Source organism: Larus michahellis, chromosome 6, assembly GCF_964199755.1.
Source record: "Larus michahellis chromosome 6, bLarMic1.1, whole genome shotgun sequence".
Lineage (NCBI taxonomy): Eukaryota > Metazoa > Chordata > Aves > Charadriiformes > Laridae > Larus > Larus michahellis.
In genome coordinates, this window is record NC_133901.1 from 58,901,632 (window position 1) to 58,919,822 (window position 18,191).

An 18,191-nucleotide genomic window follows, 5' to 3' on the forward strand; every position below is an offset into this window, starting at 1 on the left:
CGCTGTCCCGTCGTTTTGTGGGATCACCTCCACAAACTGCTGGTCTTAACGCACCTGTTCTCTCAGTATTACCTGATTTTCTGCATTTTTTGAGGCACGGCCACCAGAAAAGAAGTGTCAGTACACAGAACACATATGCATGTATTATATATCACATATAGGTAATATGCATCCTACTATTAAATAATGTGCCTCCTCTTGTTTGCCATTTGCCGCGTGTTGTGGAAGCTCAGTTGATGACTGTCAAAGACAGTAAAATGATACGTTTACTTGAAACTCTGAGCAACATCGCGGCGTCTTGAAATCAGTGGAAATGTACTTCCCTGCCGGCTGGTGCACGCAAGGGCTGGCTCAGAACCCACCTGTCTCCTCCTGCATCTTTCATGGAGACACTGAGGCTTTTCTTCTGTGCTTTCTGCCTTCAGCCCAAGCAGATGGTCTCATCTCAGATATTCACCACTCACCTAGTGTAAAAGAGGGTTTTTTTTTGTACGATAGGATGGAGCGGTTTAAATTATTTCCAGATCGGTATGGTATCACCTCAGTAAATGCCATGAGAGACTAATTACACGCGTATTAAGCCAACACCGCATTTCATAAATGACTCTGTTATGTTTATCTTCTCAGTTGACTGTAATTGACACAAAATTGTCACAAAAAGTAGTATCACAGTAATGTGCCAAATGAAATATTGTTGGTTGTGAGCGGTGATCCAAGAGAATACCAACTGCTCACCTCCTTTCTCGGTGGATAGTCCTTTGTTTTTCTAATTGCCAGCTTCTTGACTATATGTGATCTCCTAAAAGGTATCTTGTGACCACTGATTTTAGAATAAACTCTCAGCTATTTAAAAGAGAAACGCAACAAGCAGGAACACTTGTCCTATCCTCTCAGCACTCTATAGCTCATTTTTTTCTCTATGCTGATTAAAAAGCAGGACACTGCTCTAGCAAAGTTGTGTAGGACTACTGTGAGTCCTATGCGAGCTCACACATACGTACAAGGCTTTGCAGGACCTCAGATGTGGCTCAGGAATGAGCCAGATCTTCAGTGTGCTCAGTACGCAGATTAAGATCCTCGATCTTGAACTTCACCCACTTTGCATTGCTTTGCAGCTGCCTCTGAGGTACCTACAAACACACAAAGGTGCATGGGGAGAATAAAGGCGCTATGAAGACTGGAGAAGGGGTAAAAATAGCTGCGACAAGAGCTGTAAGAGCGGTAGTGAAGGAGATAAGGCTGTTAGCTGGCCATGTCTCGGAGCACAGCCATGGTCCCACAGAACCACAGGGTTACGAGCAGCAGGGAGACAAGAGCCAAGCCCTGCACCCAGCCCTGCTGCGCGGACCGACGAACCGCTGCCACTTACAGCCTCGCTCCTTCAGCTAACACTGACACAGCCTTGAGAGCCCCTGCTGGGGGCGGCTGCGGCCAGGGAGCTGCCCCAGGACGGGCCCTACCCTGCCCTCAGCCCCCTGGGCCAACCGGGGCCTGGGCAGGCGCCCGCCAGGCCCCGCTCAGGCCTCCCGCCCGGGCGCTGGCCGGGCCTCTCACCGCCCCCGATGCTGCTCCACGGGGACCCCTCCTCTTCCCTCAGGCCCACCTCGGTGCCGGTACCCTGCTGCCCGCCCCGGACCCCTCCTCCCGCCGGCGGGTCCCCGCTCAGCCCCGCGGCCGCTCTGCACCGCGCTCCACTCAGCGCCGGGCCGGCTCCCGCCGCCGCCGCTAGAGGGCGCTGTGGCGGCGCGGCGTGGAGGGGGGCGGGAAGAGGCGCGGCCGCACCTCCGCGCCGCGCGCCGCCATTGGCCGACCCGCCGCGTCACTCATGGTCGCCCGGGCAGCGGGGCCCGCCCCCTCCTCCCGCAGCGCCGCGCCGCGCAGCGCCGCTTGGGCCGGGCCGGGCCGGGCCGGGCCGGGTCGGGTGCGCGTTGGGCCGGGAGCGGAGCGGAGCCGGACGGAGCTGGGACGGGCCGAAGCCAGCCGGGACGGGGCAGGGTGGGACGGGACCGGACCAGCCGCCTCCGCCGCGCCGGACATGGAGGGCGTGCGGCCTGGCGGGGGTCCCCCCGCCGGCGGGCCGAGTTCAGGCTCCGGCTCTGGCTCCGGCTCCTTCCCGTCGCTTTTCCCGCCGGGGCTGCACGGTATCTACGGCGAGTGCCGCCGCCTCTACCCCGACCAGCCCAACCCGCTTCAGGTCACCGCCATCCTCAAGTACTGGTGAGGCGGCCGGGGTTGCGGCCTGGAGGGGACCGGGGGCCTTGTGTGGGGCTGAGGGCGAGCAGTGGGGCCGGGGACCTTGTGTGGGGCTGGGGGTGATGTGGGGTCAGTGGCTTTGTGTGGGGCTGGGGGGAGAGCAGTGGGGCCGGAGGCCTTGTGTGGAGCTGGGGGGAGAGCAGTGGGGCCGGAGGCCTTGTGTGGGGCTGAGGGGGAGCAGTGGGGCCGGGGGGGGCCTTGTGTGGGGCTGGGGGTGATGTGGGGTCAGGGGCCTTGTGTGGGGCTGGGGGGGAGTAGTGGGGCTGGAGACCCAGTGTGGGGCTGGGAGAGGGCAGTGGGGGACCTTTTTTGGGGCTGGGGGGGAGCAACGGGGCCAGGGGCCTTGTGTGTGGCAAGTGAGTAGTGGGGTAGGGGAAACCTTGGGGGCAGCAATGGGGCTGGGGATGCTGCATGGGGTGGAGGCAGTGGGGCTGGGGAGGGTTGCAGCAAGGGGAGGAGGACTGAGGGTTGTGAACTGAGTTTGGGATGAGATGGAAGAGGTTTTGGGGGTGTGCAGTGGGTCTGGGGGAAGAGGTATTGGGGATGTCATCTGGTGCTTGGGAGGTGTATTTGGGTGGTTTCCTGTGGAGGATGTACTGGGAATAGAAGGAAGCCTTAGGGAGGGATGCACTGGAGACAGGAGGATGTGTTGGAGCTTTTGGCGTGATTTGGAGCTGATGAGGGCCTTGGCTGGGGCACGTCATGGGAAAAGGGAGCCTGTGTTACTCAGTGGAGGGGTTCCCACAGAGGGTGGGTGGCTGGCTGGAGTTTCCTCTCCTGAACAGGAGGCACAAGGTCTCTCTTCTGGCCTGGAGCTTGGCGTTTGAGTATCGCCAGCATTAACCGGAGTGAACCTCCATTCAGGCCCCCAAGCTGGATGCATGCCGTGTGTGTACCCATAAAACTTACGGGGCAGAGCCAGCTTCTGTTGCCCTTGTGTAGCCATGTGTTATCGCAGACTGCAAATCTGCTGCTTATCATCTCTGCTGACACAGTGTCTGACACCAGTAACAGCCGTTGTTTATGTGGGAGAGTGGCATGAAGGAAGTACTTGGATGTTTAGCTATGGAGATAAGTGTGTAACTGTGTGAAGAGGAGTTCCTTTTGCTTTTTACTATCACTTTGCTGCTCAGCCCCCTCTTCTGGGCCTAATGAACGTGATCAGGTCACCCCCGAGTGTTTGATGGACCGGGCAATGACCAGTCCCCACTGCAGCACTTCAGAAAAGTTTAGTAAATGCTCAACTTCTTTATTTACAGTTCGTTTTAACCTGTATATCTCTACCTGTTTGAGACCTGAGCGACAGCAGAATAATATCCTCCCTGTGTTCTGCTCTGACAGCCAAGGTATGGCTGTTGTCTTCCAAAGAAGTGTTGTTTTAAAAAACATGGGTTTTGCAGTTCTAGCAAGACATATATGTCTGTTAGCCTTTATTGCTTAGGTGTTTTTGTTGTCCTTAAACTGACACAGTGGGCCAAAATAAGATGTTGCAAATCTGAGACCTCAAAATACAAATAACTTCTTAATCATCTCTCTGGGTCAGTGCTGCAGTACTTCGGCAGTGGTCTGATCAGTCTGTTTTTACACCTATTTCTAATCTTAGATATTTAAGCTTGATGAGTTTCCAGTCACCTTGATTTGGGAGTCAGCACTTCTTTTCCATCAACAGCTTAAAACAATATTGACTAGAGTGACGGTAAGATTTGTGGGATGCAGGGAGATTTAAGTTTATAATGGAGAATGGCAAAGACCCTTGTTTGGGAAGAAACCTTGCTGCTTGTTTGCTTAAGGGGTTGGTTAGGGCTTCACTGCAATTGGAACTCAAACACTAGAAAAACTGCTGTTGGCAGCGATGGTTGGTCGCAAGCAAGAAGTAATGTGAAGGCCTGTTTATCCTGGCATTTTCTACTTAACGGTTCTTCCGACTGTCAGCTCAGCCGGCAGCAAGAGCCAAGATCTTCGCTCATAGAAATCAGAGGTGGATTTCTTACTGCTGTCCTGTGCAAGAAATTCTCATGCGAGGTCTAGCCTATGTGTACAGTACAGGTACCTGCTCTCCCTTTGATAGCAAAGTTGGCAAAATTCAGAGGTTGGTTTTGCTGAAATCTGGTAGAATGATTTCTGCCACTGCTTACTCTCCGCTAGTCTGTACTGCTCTGCCGGAGCTGCCAGCTATTAGTTGGTTTAGATTAGAAGAGGAAATTGCTGAACGAAGTTCCCTGCCTTAGGAGAAATATTGTAACGCTAATCAGCTTTTAATTATATGTATCAGTTTCCCTATGGTTAACAGCAATTTTTTTTGTTCAGGGAGCAGGAGTTATATTCTTGGGCTTACACGGCAGAGCAGATCCTCACTTCGTAATGTTGGAGAATCTGCAGAACCACATACCTATTAAATGAAGGGGTTTAGTTGTGTTGATTATTTCATGGAACTAGTCTTTTTTTAAATGCTATTTGCATATCTTGGGAGAGAGTTTGTGATTGCAGTCGGAACTCCTTGGAAGAGTTCCTGGCTGTATGCATAAAGGCCATGCACTGAGAAGGAGTTTCTCTGTGTTGATATCCCCTTTTATTTTTAAAATGTGGTTGCGTGAAATATCTTGGTGCATAGAATTGCTGGTGAAAAAACAAATTTGTACTTTCCTTTGTGACAGGTTTTGAAATAGGCAGAATTCAGGCTGGACTGTTGGTTTTTTCATCACCTGACTCGAATTTAGGCCGTGTACTCAAAAACTAGCACCCCGACCTGTGGTCTGCAGCCACTTGGGGATCACAGACTACTTCTGCAGGGTTGTCAAAAGGTAGCTGTGAAAAGCAGTCCTGTTGTCAGCTGCTGGGAAGCGGCTACAAACAATCCACTAAGGACTTTTTGGGGTGAATGGATTGGAAATTTTGCAATTTTTTTCCCATTGTGGAGCTGTTTTCTCTCTGCCTACTTCGCGCTTCTCCTTCCACAGAAACTTCAGAGTGCTCTTAACATCAGTCAAAAGAAGACGCTCAGTGCAGATGCAAATACTGGGTTTCCCCCGAGGCTGCCCTTCTTGCTCCTGAATGAGCTCCATGAATAGAGAATGTAACAAATTTGTACTGTACCTCTGGCTTTGAAGTTGGGCTCTTCCTAATAAAATCCTCCAACGCTTCCAGCTCTTTGTGTGAATGCGTGTACTGATATGTAGATTGTGATAGAAGGTCGAACCCTGCAACGGCGGCTGTGGGCGGGAGGATGTACCACAGCAGGCATTAGCGGTGCTCAACTAGTTAGCGTAGCAGCGAAACCTGCCACTGAAACTGGATAAAAATCTGTGCTGACTAGCCTTTGCTGAGCATTATTGGCATGGGTACATTACTAGCTGTGCTCCAGGTAGCTGGTTTGAAGCTAGTGCTGGATGCTCTTGCAGTCGCAGTGGTTTCAGGACAGGTATATGGCGTGGCTGTGTATTTTTCAGAATTTAATTTATCACTGCTGCAGGCTTTTTGTCTGACTCTCTTCCAAGCTTACCAGGTTTGTCAGGCAGTATGGATGGTCTGTCTGGGTTGTCATGCAGCGTGTAAACTGGTGGGTAGCTAACTTTGTCTGGGTCTGCTCTGGGCGGGACAGAGCTCGGCTCCCCTGAGCTGGCTGGTGCCGCATCCCTGGTGCCAGGTAGTGCCATCCTGTGGGTCCCCGGAGAGGCTTGGCCTTTGGAGAGAAGTGCGGGATTGCTGGCAGGAGCGAGGGAGAGTGCAGTCTCGGCAGGACTTGCTCCCTGCCTACATCAGACCTGACGAATGCGTTTGGGTAGCCCTGGGGAGGAGCGTGCTGGCGGAGCAGTCCCCGTCCTGAAAACAGGCAGTCTAAGGGTTTGTCTTGCGCGTTGTCAGTGTCAAAGTGCCTGCGTCAGCAGTGTTCCAGTGTGAGTTGTTTGACATGTAAGGTGTTATTAAACCCAGTTTGGAAGCAGGTTTTGTGCCTGTGGGAGATGCTTGTTGCTTACCAGGTGAAGGTGTTGTCCCTTCATTGTAAAGCCTACACATCTGCTCTGACCACTTGCTAATCTCTCACACTGGTTTGCTGGTCAGCATATTGACCGCTGGAGTCTTCCTGGTCAGGTAACTTTGAATAATTGTGGGTGGCTGCTGCTGTTCACTGCCACTCCCTGGGGGTGAGTGACTCTCCCGCTGGAATTGCTTCCATCTGGCTGCTTCCATTGTGGATCCGGGAGTTACTGCTGTGGGGAGCCTGAGCACTGGCTGGGGTGTCAGTTCCATGCTCTGAATGGGTATCTACAGCAGAGATCTCAGACAGCCTCCAGCATGACCTGGTGCCAGTGAGGAGGAATGGAAAGGCAGGTGGAGATGTGGTGTGTTGGGGAGACTTGTTTTTTCTGACTGTTTCAATCTATCGCTAGCCTTCAAGAATGGATTTTCCCAGGCTGCCACTGAGATTCAAACTCTGCTTCATCCCAGGGTCTAACGTGCGTTCCCCATGCTTGCTCATCAGTTTGCTTTTTATGCTGTAAAGATGATACCTGTCATGCAAGAAGGTTATGTAATTCTGACTTAGCCCTTGCCAATGGACCTCAGTGCCATTACTGGGGGTGGCATGCTCACCCCCTCTTCCTGCCCTGGTATCCTGGGCTGCATCCTTGACTGACCCTGTGGGAAGCTGGAGATGGCCTGGAGCTACCGTGGTGGCCTTATGTGACTTAAGAGGTGGGAAGCTGTCCTAGGGAAAGTCACTCATGTTAGATAACCCTGCTTCGCCTTTTTTTTTCCTGCAGCAGTGGGAGGGGGGCAGCAGAGCACACTTGTGGGAGAGCCCATAGGCCTTTTAATAAAATAAGCTGATATATTACTTTGTATGGGCTTGATAAGGTTGGTCAGCAGGAGGTGGACAGAGGATTTCAAGTAGTGTATCACTGTCACTAGAAATCTGCAAAGAGTATGTGGGCGTCTTCTGGAAACAACAGGAAACCTGCTCTCATGGACCTTCCTGGCACCGTTATTTCCTGCAGGTGATAAACTCAGGGAGTCCCCATGTGCATTAACTCTTCTCGGAGCTCACCCTGGAAAGCACTTTCTTAAAGGTGCTTTGCATGTCAGCTCGACTGGGTGCTGGCCTCTTGCCAGAGCGATGAGCTACCAGCAAGGGTTGGATCCATCTGTCCAGCCATGGTGACTACTCCTCTGGAGAATCTCCTGTGGAGATACCCAGGTGCTGCAGCTCTGTGGTGAAGCTGATGCGGCATTGCGAAGTGACTTTTGAGCACCTCGGTTTTGCAATGCCAGCTACCCCAGCTCTGAAAACCCCTGTTTTCTCAACGGTCTTTTCTAAATGAACTTCCAGAAGTTGCTGTACTCGGTGAACGTGATCTAGGGGTAATTGTGCAAGGTCAGGGTTAAACCTCTTCTGCGCTGATTGCCTGTTTTCTGAAGCCAAAAGGTGTAACTCTGACTTTACAACCAGCAGCCTGGTTACACTCCTGCCTGAGGACTGAAATGATTGTCAGAGTTTCCTCTCTGCTGCCTTGGAGCATCACTCTCACATGTGACTCTGAGGAGGGTGCTGGCCTTAAGTGCGATAATGGCAATTAAGCTTTGCTGTTTCATCAACCCAGAGCTTCCTTGGTGAGGCAAGGTACGAAATCTCTGTGTGTGAAGCACAAATACTTCCAAGAGGCACGGAGCAGTGGTAGTGGGCTAGCAGCCTGGATGCTGGGAAAGCATTTCTTGCCAAGCCTGCCAGTGTTTGATATAAGGCAGTGGTGCTTTAATCAGGGAACAAAACTGAGGCGCTCAAATGCTTTTTGTGCAGCGGTTGTGGCGTGCATAATGATGATACACAAACCCCCGGGGCTAGCAGGGGAAGCACAGGCATGCCTTGCAACCTGCAGGTGATAAGAGTCGGGGTCTGAACAGATAATGCAGATGAGGGAAATTAATGTGTAATAAGTTGTTTGAATGAAGGGGGTCATCTTAGTTTTGATTTTCTTGTTTGGAGCAGTTGAGAGTATTTTACTTGAAGAAAAAGTGAATTGGAGGCAGGAAACAGTTAAACAGCTGCTCAGGCTATTCCGTAAATGCTTATGGTAGGTGGTTTGATGTCTTGTCTCTTCTTGCTGGCTTCTACCTGTGTGTCTTCTGATTGATGGGGCGAACAGCGAGTAAAAGTCAAGCACGTCCCTTCCTTTGGACGGGAGCTGACCTGCCTCTGCGTGGGCAGACGCGAGGGCAAGTGGCAGGAGCAGGGTGCTGTGCTGCCCCTGCGGGCGCACCAGCCTCCCCGCCTTGTGCTGGGAAGGGTGGCCACAGGTTTTGGCAGCCGCTGCTCAGTGTAGTCAGGCTGTGCTGCGTTGACTTTTAAGTAATGTTATTTTAAGGAACCCGTTCTAATGTTGAAGCAGAGGCTGCAATGATGCTTTTTACTCATTCTTGATTAATGCAGCTAGTGTATTTTTCAAGTTCTGGTGCTAATTTTTCTGAATCAATGTTTTTCTCCTCCACTACTTTAACTGTCATGTTTACGTTCAGATGTATGGATTACTCTCCTCAAAACTTAGCCATTTCAAATTCTGCTTTGAGGAATAGCGTCAGGTTTTTGTTTTTTTTTAATTGAGGTATGTGACTCTGGACTGAATTAAGAGCTTGCAGTGCAGTTACAGCTATTGCTCTTCTAGTACAATTTTCCAGTTTTCTTTGTGCTTTGTGGAAGCTTTAATATGATTTTCCAGAGATTTTTATGCTTTAACATTAAAAACATTATAGTATGTTGCATACATGCACTTTGCCTTGTGCTTGAAGCTTTCTGGACTTAACCCAACCTTTCTCCTCAATTTTTTTTTTTTAGTGGTAACTTGAACATGCTAATTGCATTTTTGTCACTAACTATGTTTTAAAGCAGGTCTTTGTACAGCCCCTTGTAGCACCTGTGAAGACTTCCCATTTGTCTTGAATAACCTAACTTACCTAAGAATCTTTCTGGTTTTAATGCAGGTTGGGAGGACCTGATCCTCTGGACTACGTTAGCATGTACAGGAACCTGGGAAACCCAGCGCTGAATGTTCCTGAGCACTGGCACTACGTCAGCTTTGGGTTAAGTGACTTGTATGGAGACAACAGAGTACATGAGTAAGTGTCACTGAAGTTCTGTTGCTGCATGTTGTGTTTTGTGTTACATTTTGGGAGACCATAGGTAAAACCCTGTCCTGCTGTTCATACTATTTGAACAGCTGGTTTTTGCCTGAGAATACCCTAGCCTTGGTCTCGTAAGGGGTGACGTATCCCTGTTCTTGGATGTAGAATTACTACTATGTTCCCCTCTGCAGGCTTTGAATGCAGTATCTTTCTTTGTTAGTGTTAAATTGAGTTACTTTGTTTTAGGTTGTTTTTTTTTAAACTGGTCGGGAAGCCATGTTTTTGTTGTTGGTTTTTTTTTTTTAATAGAATGTCTTATTGTGTTTTTCACTCTTGGTAGTCTGTTATGGTCATATGCTTAAATCCTGACCCCTCCCTGTGCGTGTTAAATGCCTTCCTCTGGAAAACTGCTGTAAGGGCATTTTTCCTCTTGCTGGCACAGCAGTGTTACTGTCAGCGGACTGCCACCCCAGTGGCTGCTGTATAAATGCCGGTCTGTGTAACAGAAGCATAACATTCTAATTGTTTGACTGTCTTTTCTCCAGTAATTAAATTATTATCTTAGCTTGTCGGTATGGATGGTCTTTAGCAGGCATTTTATATTAGACAAGGCAAGCAGCGTGGTCTAACCTTATTCCTGTCTTTCTTTTACTGACCTTATTCGTTAACTCCAGTTGAAGTGAGTAGCAGTAGCCAAGCTGTCATGATCTTGAGGCTGTGAAGGCAGCCTTTTAACTAGCCAGAAATGGCAGGTTTCTTCTGTCACTATTTAGTGAAACTGTATTTGTGCTGTTTTATAGTTGCAGGGTAAATGTCCGTGATAAATGGTGCAGCAAAGGCCCCAGTTTGTTCACACAAGCTTTCCCTCTTTTGTTTGTCTTGGTTAAGATTTCAGCCACCAGTTTTTTTCACCCAGGTGCTTCTTTTGCAAGAGCAGTGGTCAGGCAGTTTCTTTAACCTTACCCATGTCCTCCAGGCAGTTTCTCATGTTTGTGGTTTTTCAGAAGACAAGTCTCTGAAGACTGGAGTTTATACAGGACCCTAGTGTCACAGAGAGCTGCCTGGGGCATTTAACCAACACATCTACTCGCAACAAACCCCAGTCATTAGTTGCTGGGGCAGAGGAAAGGTAGGGCAAGTGAAAGAAATGAAGAGAAATGAAGTTTAAAGTTTCTCTCCCTCGCTTCTACAAGAGACTGTACCATGGACATGCAGGCCTTCATGTGGTGCCTTTGTTCTCAGATCATATCTCATCTTTGCCACTGAAAATCTGAGGTTACCAAGATTAGGTAGCTTGTGTTTGCCCACCTTATTTTGATGGGATTTTGGAGAGACTGAGTGCTGTGCTGACTTCTTCTCTCTGGTGACTTGTCAGCCTGAGGTTGGTGAGAATATTCTCTTGGTGAGGCTCTTTCCTGGTGGTTTTGGGTGAAAGCAGGGAGTGGATATGAGGGTCTCAGCTGAAGACATGAAGAGTGATGTGTTTTTATGAATGAAGCAGCAAACTATGTAAGGACATGGCTTCCTTGACCCTGGCACGTGCTCTGTCTTCTCACTCTCAGAACCTGTCTGATAGACCAGAAGCTTGTTCTTCTGTAGTGGAAAACTTGGGGGTGAAGGAGTGAAAGTATCTCACAGGTGGAATGTCACAACTTTAAATAACTTCCTGGCACGAGACCTCCTAACTCTTCATACTGTTATGCGGTTTGGTATGGAAATTTGAATTGAGATAATGGAATGTGCATTTTGCTGGTTGTAGGGCGCAGGGATTAGCCCCTCATCTCTGGACATAGACTGAAGGAGATTTCCAAGGCCTGCTGCGTGAAGCAGGAGCAAAATCCCTGAGTGCCTTGCATGTACGTTAGCCTGGGAGGAGGCTTAGCTGGTGTGTGTTGGCTGTCCCTAGCACTGCACTGCTGGAGGCTGGTGGAGCTGGGCAGTACAAGCGAATAGCAAGCCCTCATTGCTGTGCTGCTTTGGGGATGTTGGCTGCAACCTCTTGAGCACAGGCCTGCACAGATCCATCAAAGTGATTTCCATGTTCTGGATGGATACCTGTGCATGTTTCCCTTCTCTGTGTGGCTGGAACAGCATTCCTGGCTCCAGAGCAAGGTGTCTCTGTGTCACTTGCCCTGAGATGTTCAGCTGCCTGCAGTCTGTCGCCTTTGTTGTGGCCTCATTCTTGAAGCTACAAAACTTAATACTACACATGCTGTCAAGAAGGCTGTCTCTACCTTTATGGCGAATAGTCTTAATATACAATTATGCCTGTGGTAAAGCTGTCAAAACCTACACATCTCTTAAACGCTAAAACTGAAGTTCCCAACTGGTAGACAAGCACTGTAGACAGGCAGAGAGAAGATTTTCAAAGGAGCTTAGCACCCACCACCAATTCTTGCTCCCAACAGCAGTTACTTTTTGCTAATTACTCTTGAAACACTACTGCCACATGAACTGCACATCATCAGACCAGCACTTTTTGCTAATTACTCTTGAAACACCACTGCCACATGAACTGCACATCATCAGACCAGCACTGGGTGCTCACTGCAGGAATGTAGTGATTTTCCTGAGCACTCCATAGGCTCTCGTTTTCCATCAGGGAATTTAATAAAGCCCTCGTTTAAGAAAAAGAGTATCAGTGTCTTTGTTGCTTGAAGGACTGTGGGATTCTGCTGGCGCAGGTAAAGTGTGTTGGTGGGAGCGTGGAGCGACAGGGGAGTTGTTTAAATCTTTGGAATATTTCCACCACCAGTTGAACGCTGCTCAGCTGCCCTGGCCTCTCGAGATAGGGGTTGGTTTGTGGGGTTTTTGTTTGTTTCCCAACTCTCTCCACAAAGAGTGCGGAGCTGGATGTGCTTGTGTCAGCCAGAAAGGTTCCTATATTTGGGATGTGCTTCCATGACCTTTCTGTCCTTCATCCTTTAGAAAGGGAAGGATAATACACTGCCAAAGGCCAGTTTCATCTCTCAGCTTGACTTTGGGTAATGGATAGCTTTTTTCTCATGGACCTCTTCTGGTAATATAGTACGATCTAGACCAATTATAATGCAGTATTAAATGAAAAGGACTTTTTGATTTTGGGTGAACCAAAACCGAATTGGAGGCCCCTATATTTTTATTTATAATGGAATAGCAAACAGATGTAGCAAGTAACATGAAAATGTTGACTTTAATTTATATTTTTTAATAAGAACCTGAAAAGTCTGAAGTGGAGTCTGTGCCTCCTTGTTGACAGATTTATTTTCAGTTAAAGCAGCACTATTTCCTGCTCTGCTTAAATATCAGCTATTCTCTGCTTACAGAATTGGTCTGGTTTTAAGAGTCCACGGAATAAGATGGAAGAAATCTAAGAATTTCAAATGGGGAAACCTTTTTCATTTAAAACCACTCGGTGTTTCATGGTATAATCGCAACCATGACACCAGCTGTGCTGGGCTGATCACTCTAAAAATCCTAAATCATGACGTCATGACAGCGTTAGGGAACCGCAGGCCTTTCAGTGGGATTTCATGCCAAGTTGCTTGCATGGAAATAAGTCTCTCCAGTCGAGCATGTTGCACAACTTGAGTGGCAGCAGAAATTCTTCCGAGACATTTTTGCAAGTTATTCTCTGTTTTTAACTTTTTCTATCTACTTTAAAATCAAAACCGATGTGTAACTCCTTGAGTCTATTCAGCAGGGTTAAAGCAGAGCCTTTTTTTGGACTGTTCTGGCTCTCTGAAAGAAAGGCAGTGTCCTGCAGCAGTGAGTGTATGTGTAGCATGTGAGCACACTGGCAGGGAGTGTCTGGCCGGTGTGGCTGTGGGACAGGAGACAGGTCCTAATCCCTTTTCCACCCCTTGCTGGCAGCTACTGCCCGACAGCAAAATCAGCAGCAGGGAACGTGTCCCCATGCATCCATGCAAAACGCGGTGCCTCAGCTGGCAACTGCAGATTCATGCTCCGATGCCAGGCTGTCATCATGGCCAGGGCACGGACACCTCCTCCTTCCGGTGGTTCCCAGGCGTGATGGTGACTTCTGCCTGCGTGGAGAACGGGTACCTGAGGAAGGCAATGCCAGCCAGCTTCAGCTACTGCAGTGCCACGGTGTGCTCCAGCCCTGAATTGTGCTGGCGCAGGGGTTTGCAGGGCTGTCAGGAGAGCTGGGAAGCGATGTGTGTTTCCACCAGACTGACTTCTCTCACCAGTTCGTTGTGAGGCCAAGGCTGAATCTCCAGTTAACTGCTCCTGTAGTTTGAGTGCTCGCCCTTTTTGTTAGCAGTTTAAGAAGTGCATGGAAAGTGAAAACCATGATGCAATAGAGTTCCTGAAAACCTTGAATAGTCTTATTTGTATTAAAATTGGAAGGTTGTAATTCAGAGCCACAATAGAAAGCAAAACTTAAATTATGGCTAGGTTAAGAGATAAGATTTGTATTTGTGGCCTTCCCACATTCTGAGAAGAAACATGCCAACTGTGTTTTGATGTTTAGCTTTTTATGCAAATTCCAGTAATTGGGTTTCCTGATCTACACAAACTTCATATTGACAAGGGTGGTGGTTTTTGTTTTGTTTTGTTTTTTTCCTGGCAGCTAGCCAGGAGCCGAAGCGCAGCATCCCATTTGCATAAAACCAAAGAGATTACAGCTGCCTTCATCTCTAATACAGATGCAGGGTACCACCCGCAGAGACAACAGGTTCCAACTTGCTGTGGTCCTTTTGATTTGCGCTACTTACCATTTGGATCCGGAGGGAGCGGTGCATGCCGGGATAACGTGTTGTCTCTGTGGGTGGTGCCTCCCTATTAAAGGTGAGGGTAAGCATGAGCCTTTCAAGGTCTCCAGTCCAGCTTGTGCTCTGCTGCTTGTATAGATCCTCTGAATGACCTTAACTTGTAAAAGGGCAAGGATGCTTGTTAGAGCTGGGAGGAAGAAAAAGGAGTGCAAAACTGGATCAGGTAACAAATGCAAGGCTTGCAGAGGGGTGGATGTTTTCTGGAAGGCTTTTTCCAAGTATGAAAGGAGTTTGAAAAGAGTATTTAGAAAATAGCCTGAAAGTTGGAACGAGTGCTCCCTTTCTTTTGAGTGCGTGCTGGCTTCTCCTTTGAGCCTGCATGAATGTAGGATGGAGTGGTGCTGACAGCTGTCACTTTAGTGGCCTCTTAGTTCTGTAGCCTTTCATAAATTTAAAAGCTCGCTGCCCTCAACTTGCCAGCCTTTAGCCTTAAATTTTGGTATTTAATGGGTCCCTAAGTGCTTTATAAGCCACATGCCTAAAGCACGGCTGAAATACTACACCAAACTCCAAGGTGACAGTGAACGCTTTTAAAATGGTGGAAACTGACTCTGCCCCTCTTTGTTTTCATGAAAATGCAATAAAATAAAGGCCTTTTGGGAAGACAGTAAATTAGAGAGGGGTGGTGTTAGTTGTGGATCCATATTTTAGATAAGATTTTGAAGCAACTTTTATAGAGTTCAGCATCGCTGTCTTGGAGAGATGAAGGATCAGGGCCAAGTTGTATGGGGCTTTGAGGAACCTGGTCTAGTGGAAGGTGTCCCTGTCCATGCCAGGGGGGTTGGAACTAGGTGATGTTTAAGGTCTCTTCCAACCCAAACTATTCTATGATTTTATTAAATCATTTTAGTGTGGGAATTGAGCATGAAGTTCAAGGAAAATTATCAAAAACCCAAGGTTTTCTTCCACCTTTCACGGTGTCCACTTTGTATCAAGTGTGGGATTGAAGCATACTTCATGCAGAAGAACCTGAGCACTTTCTTGAAGAATAGTACAGACATACAAATGCTTCCCTCATCCTCATTTTGTTTCACTAGGCAATTAATCCTGAAGTCAAAGGATACCTGCTGTGTCAGGGCTGGCAGCTTGGTAGGAATTTCAGCGCATGGAATACAGAAGTGACTGAGTTTTGGGGACAGATCCTGAAGTTGAGGATTGGGAAATAGTGGTTCTGCTCCTGGATCAGACTTTTGTGAGGTGTGACTGATGGGTCGGTTGTGGGGAACAGCCACCACAGCAATGAAATTCTGGAGATTTACAGTCCCTGAGGAGCTTCTTCCAGGTCTCCATATCTTCCTGCTTCATGTTGCCACAGCTTCATGTGTGGGAATTGAGCTCTAGCCAGTGCACTGAAGAAATATTTCTTTTGTGTACTGTTGCTGGAGGTGGACCATCTGCCCCAGCTAAAGGGAATGACATGGAAGAGGACATTGGGAATATCAGTTTAGGAAGCAGGTACAAGAGCACGTACTTGGAGGAGGGAGAGTCCAAGATGAGCACCATAATCTCAACTTCCTTTTTCCTCCTAGGCCTCATGTTTGTCTATCACAGATTGACCCCAAATGTAATGCTTATTTTTCAAGTTGGTCTTTTTTCTGAGACAGAGGGGAGAGGAAGGTTCATGACAGAGTGGGAAGGGAGAGGCCACAGAACTAGGGAGTTCTGTGACAAAAAAGTATTTCCTTTTAATGATAGCTTATTTGAGAATCCATCAGAGTTGAAATGAGCGGTTTAGTTGGCAGGGGGACAATAAGATCTGGGTTTTTATAATGGATTTGTCTTGTGGTTGGATTTTTTTCAGGTCTATAAAGGTATGAGTTAGACTGAGCTTTTCCTGAAATGAGGGTACTTTTAGCAGGTTTCAGCTCTGGATTCTCTGGTGTCTAGAAATACAGTTGTGCTTCTACTGAAACTTGTTTCTTGGGAGTGCCTGTAGATCCTTCTCTTCTGGGCTGGCCGCTTGTTTCTGCCTGCTTTGTAGAAATGTGGTATTTGGGGACAACTCTTTTTTAGAAGGACTTGATTGAATTTGACCAATGAGTTCAAAAATTGTTGGGACGTTTTAAAGAAGCACATGCACAAGTGTGATCATGTAAGGTTCAATTCCCTGTCTCCCAGGCAAAAAACAGTTAAACCAAGCGTCATGCCTATTTACATGCCCCATTGACAGTGTCCCTCTGACTAAGGCAATGCACCAGGACTAAGACTTGTGTTTCTCTGCTGGAGGCAGACCTCCCTTGAAGCTATGGTCACCATGGGGAAATCTCTTTTTCCCCTCCTCCCGGGCAGAGTGCACTTGGCTTCCAAATGTCATTTGTTGGAGGTAGTTACCACCGTTAATAATGTGAAAGATGTAGGCCACCTACAGAGAGAAGTCCTCTGCAGTGTATCTGTCTTTGCGTGCGGAGGTTGAGGGACGAGAGCACGCTTGAACTGTGCTAGGCTCAGAATATTTTTTTTTTTTGTAGCATTGAAGGAAATTTGTTTAACGTTTACAGCACAGTAGTTTGATTTACAAGAAGGACTGTTTTCAATAAAAAAAAGGAAAAAGATTGGAAGTAGGTTTATAGCTGAGGGTTACTGACAGCAAGCCCTGCATCCTGTTCAGTAGCACATCTGCACGTGCATCCCGGTAGGATGGGCCTCTTGCTGCCATGCAGAGGAGGGGGCATGGTATTCAAACTGGATGATTTCTTTTTGTCAGCAGAACTTCGACATTTATGATCTTGGCATATGGGAAGAGAGCTGGCCCAAGATGGGGCTTCCTTACTCTCATCTCCCAGCTGGGTTAGTGCTGAAGGACATGGGAGAGCTTGCAGGCTCTGCCCTCCCAGCAAGTACAGCCTGCCGGGAAGAAGAGCGACTGGGGATCAAAGTTGGGTCTTCTAGTGAAAGATTGTTTTACGTGATAAAGATCTGTTTAGGATGTTCTAAAAAGCAAGAATTAAAAGATAGTGGTCTTTTTTTTTCAGTGGGACATGAAGGTAAAAGCATTTTTTGAGCTGTGTGGCCATGCTGGTGGTGAGATCAAAGGAGGGTTGACATTTTTTATCCTTTTACTTGCTGGAATAACGATACTAACAAAATGAATGTTTGAAGAAATGCATCTGAATGCTGTTATTCAGAACTAATCCCCTTTTTTTCCTCAACGCAGATTTAGCATTGGGAACATGCCTTCCTGACTAGTACTAGAATAGTCTGTATTCCTCGATGGGACAGTGGTTACAATTGATAACTACAAACTACCACTGGTAATAAAATGACCAATTCTATTTGAAAATTTGAGCCAATAGCTCAAATTTCTCTCTCCTAATCTGGAAACTCCATCGCAATTACCAAACTCAGCTGCCTCTCTACTGTCATCTCAATTTTCAATCAAGGCCCAATAGGCAGTGACACCAGGCTAACAAAAGAGGGCTGCAAATCTTTGGTGGTCTCCCATTCAGATGGTATTCCCTTCCTTGGACAAAGGGGTGGCTAGGGCTCCTGAGTGCCACTCTGCCTCCAGGGATGGTAAACGAGGATCATCTGGTGGGAGGCATTTTTTGATCACTTGACAAAGCTGGGTAGATGGGATACCACCTGACAAAGGGCTGAGGTTTAAAGGAAGATTTTGCAAGGGCTCTTAAGAACAAAAAGGGGAAAAAAAAGGGCAGAAAACTGTTTTTTGCAGGATGTAAGCAGGGTGGGCGGAGGTGAAGGGAGTCTCGGCCATTCTTGGGGGGCTCTGATTTAAGCCCAGAGAGTAGAGACAAGGGAAGGAGGGAAGAGTGCACAGATGGCTCATTGTTTTGTATAGCTCGGCATTCTTGCACTGCCGAAGTGAAGGGCAATTGTTTTAAAATCCCTTTTGCAAAGAGAGTTATTTGCTTTTCAGCTATCTCTTCTCATCCCTGAAGATGCAAACTGTAAACCAGAGGGGTTGGTCTTTACTGTTCTTTATTTTGGAGGGTCAGTGCTCTGTCCAGGGCCCCCGGGCAGCGACTGGGCTGTGAGGCATCGCTCCTGGGAGGGAATGGGGGAAAGAGCCTGCGCCTGGGAAATGTGCTG

The 18,191-nt window shown here is 47.9% G+C and overlaps 1 protein-coding gene and 1 long non-coding RNA gene across 6 annotated transcripts in view; one reads left to right on the plus strand and one right to left on the minus strand.

Moving 5' to 3' along the window:
• The window catches only part of SUFU (SUFU negative regulator of hedgehog signaling), a 104,229-nt gene that overhangs the window by 593 nt on the left and 85,445 nt on the right, over positions 1 to 18,191 (plus strand). For 2 of the 5 annotated variants that reach the window (XR_012587662.1, XM_074592204.1), the window contains exons 1-2: positions 1,876 to 2,217; positions 9,226 to 9,360. Coding sequence is in view for 4 of the 5 variants with exons in the window: in XM_074592204.1 (XP_074448305.1) it covers positions 2,036 to 2,217; positions 9,226 to 9,360 (317 nt within the window). In the remaining variant the exon portion in view is untranslated. Of the gene's footprint in view, positions 1 to 1,867; positions 2,218 to 9,225; positions 9,361 to 18,191 lie in introns of those variants that run through there. The other 3 variants (XM_074592208.1, XM_074592207.1, XM_074592206.1) reach the window with 2 other exon arrangements.
• Positions 285 to 1,726, minus strand: LOC141745080 (uncharacterized). The gene is made up of 3 exons (XR_012587666.1): positions 1,604 to 1,726; positions 1,002 to 1,130; positions 285 to 464 (listed from the first exon to the last, which is right to left on the minus strand). It is a non-coding gene; the product is annotated as an uncharacterized LOC141745080 (long non-coding RNA).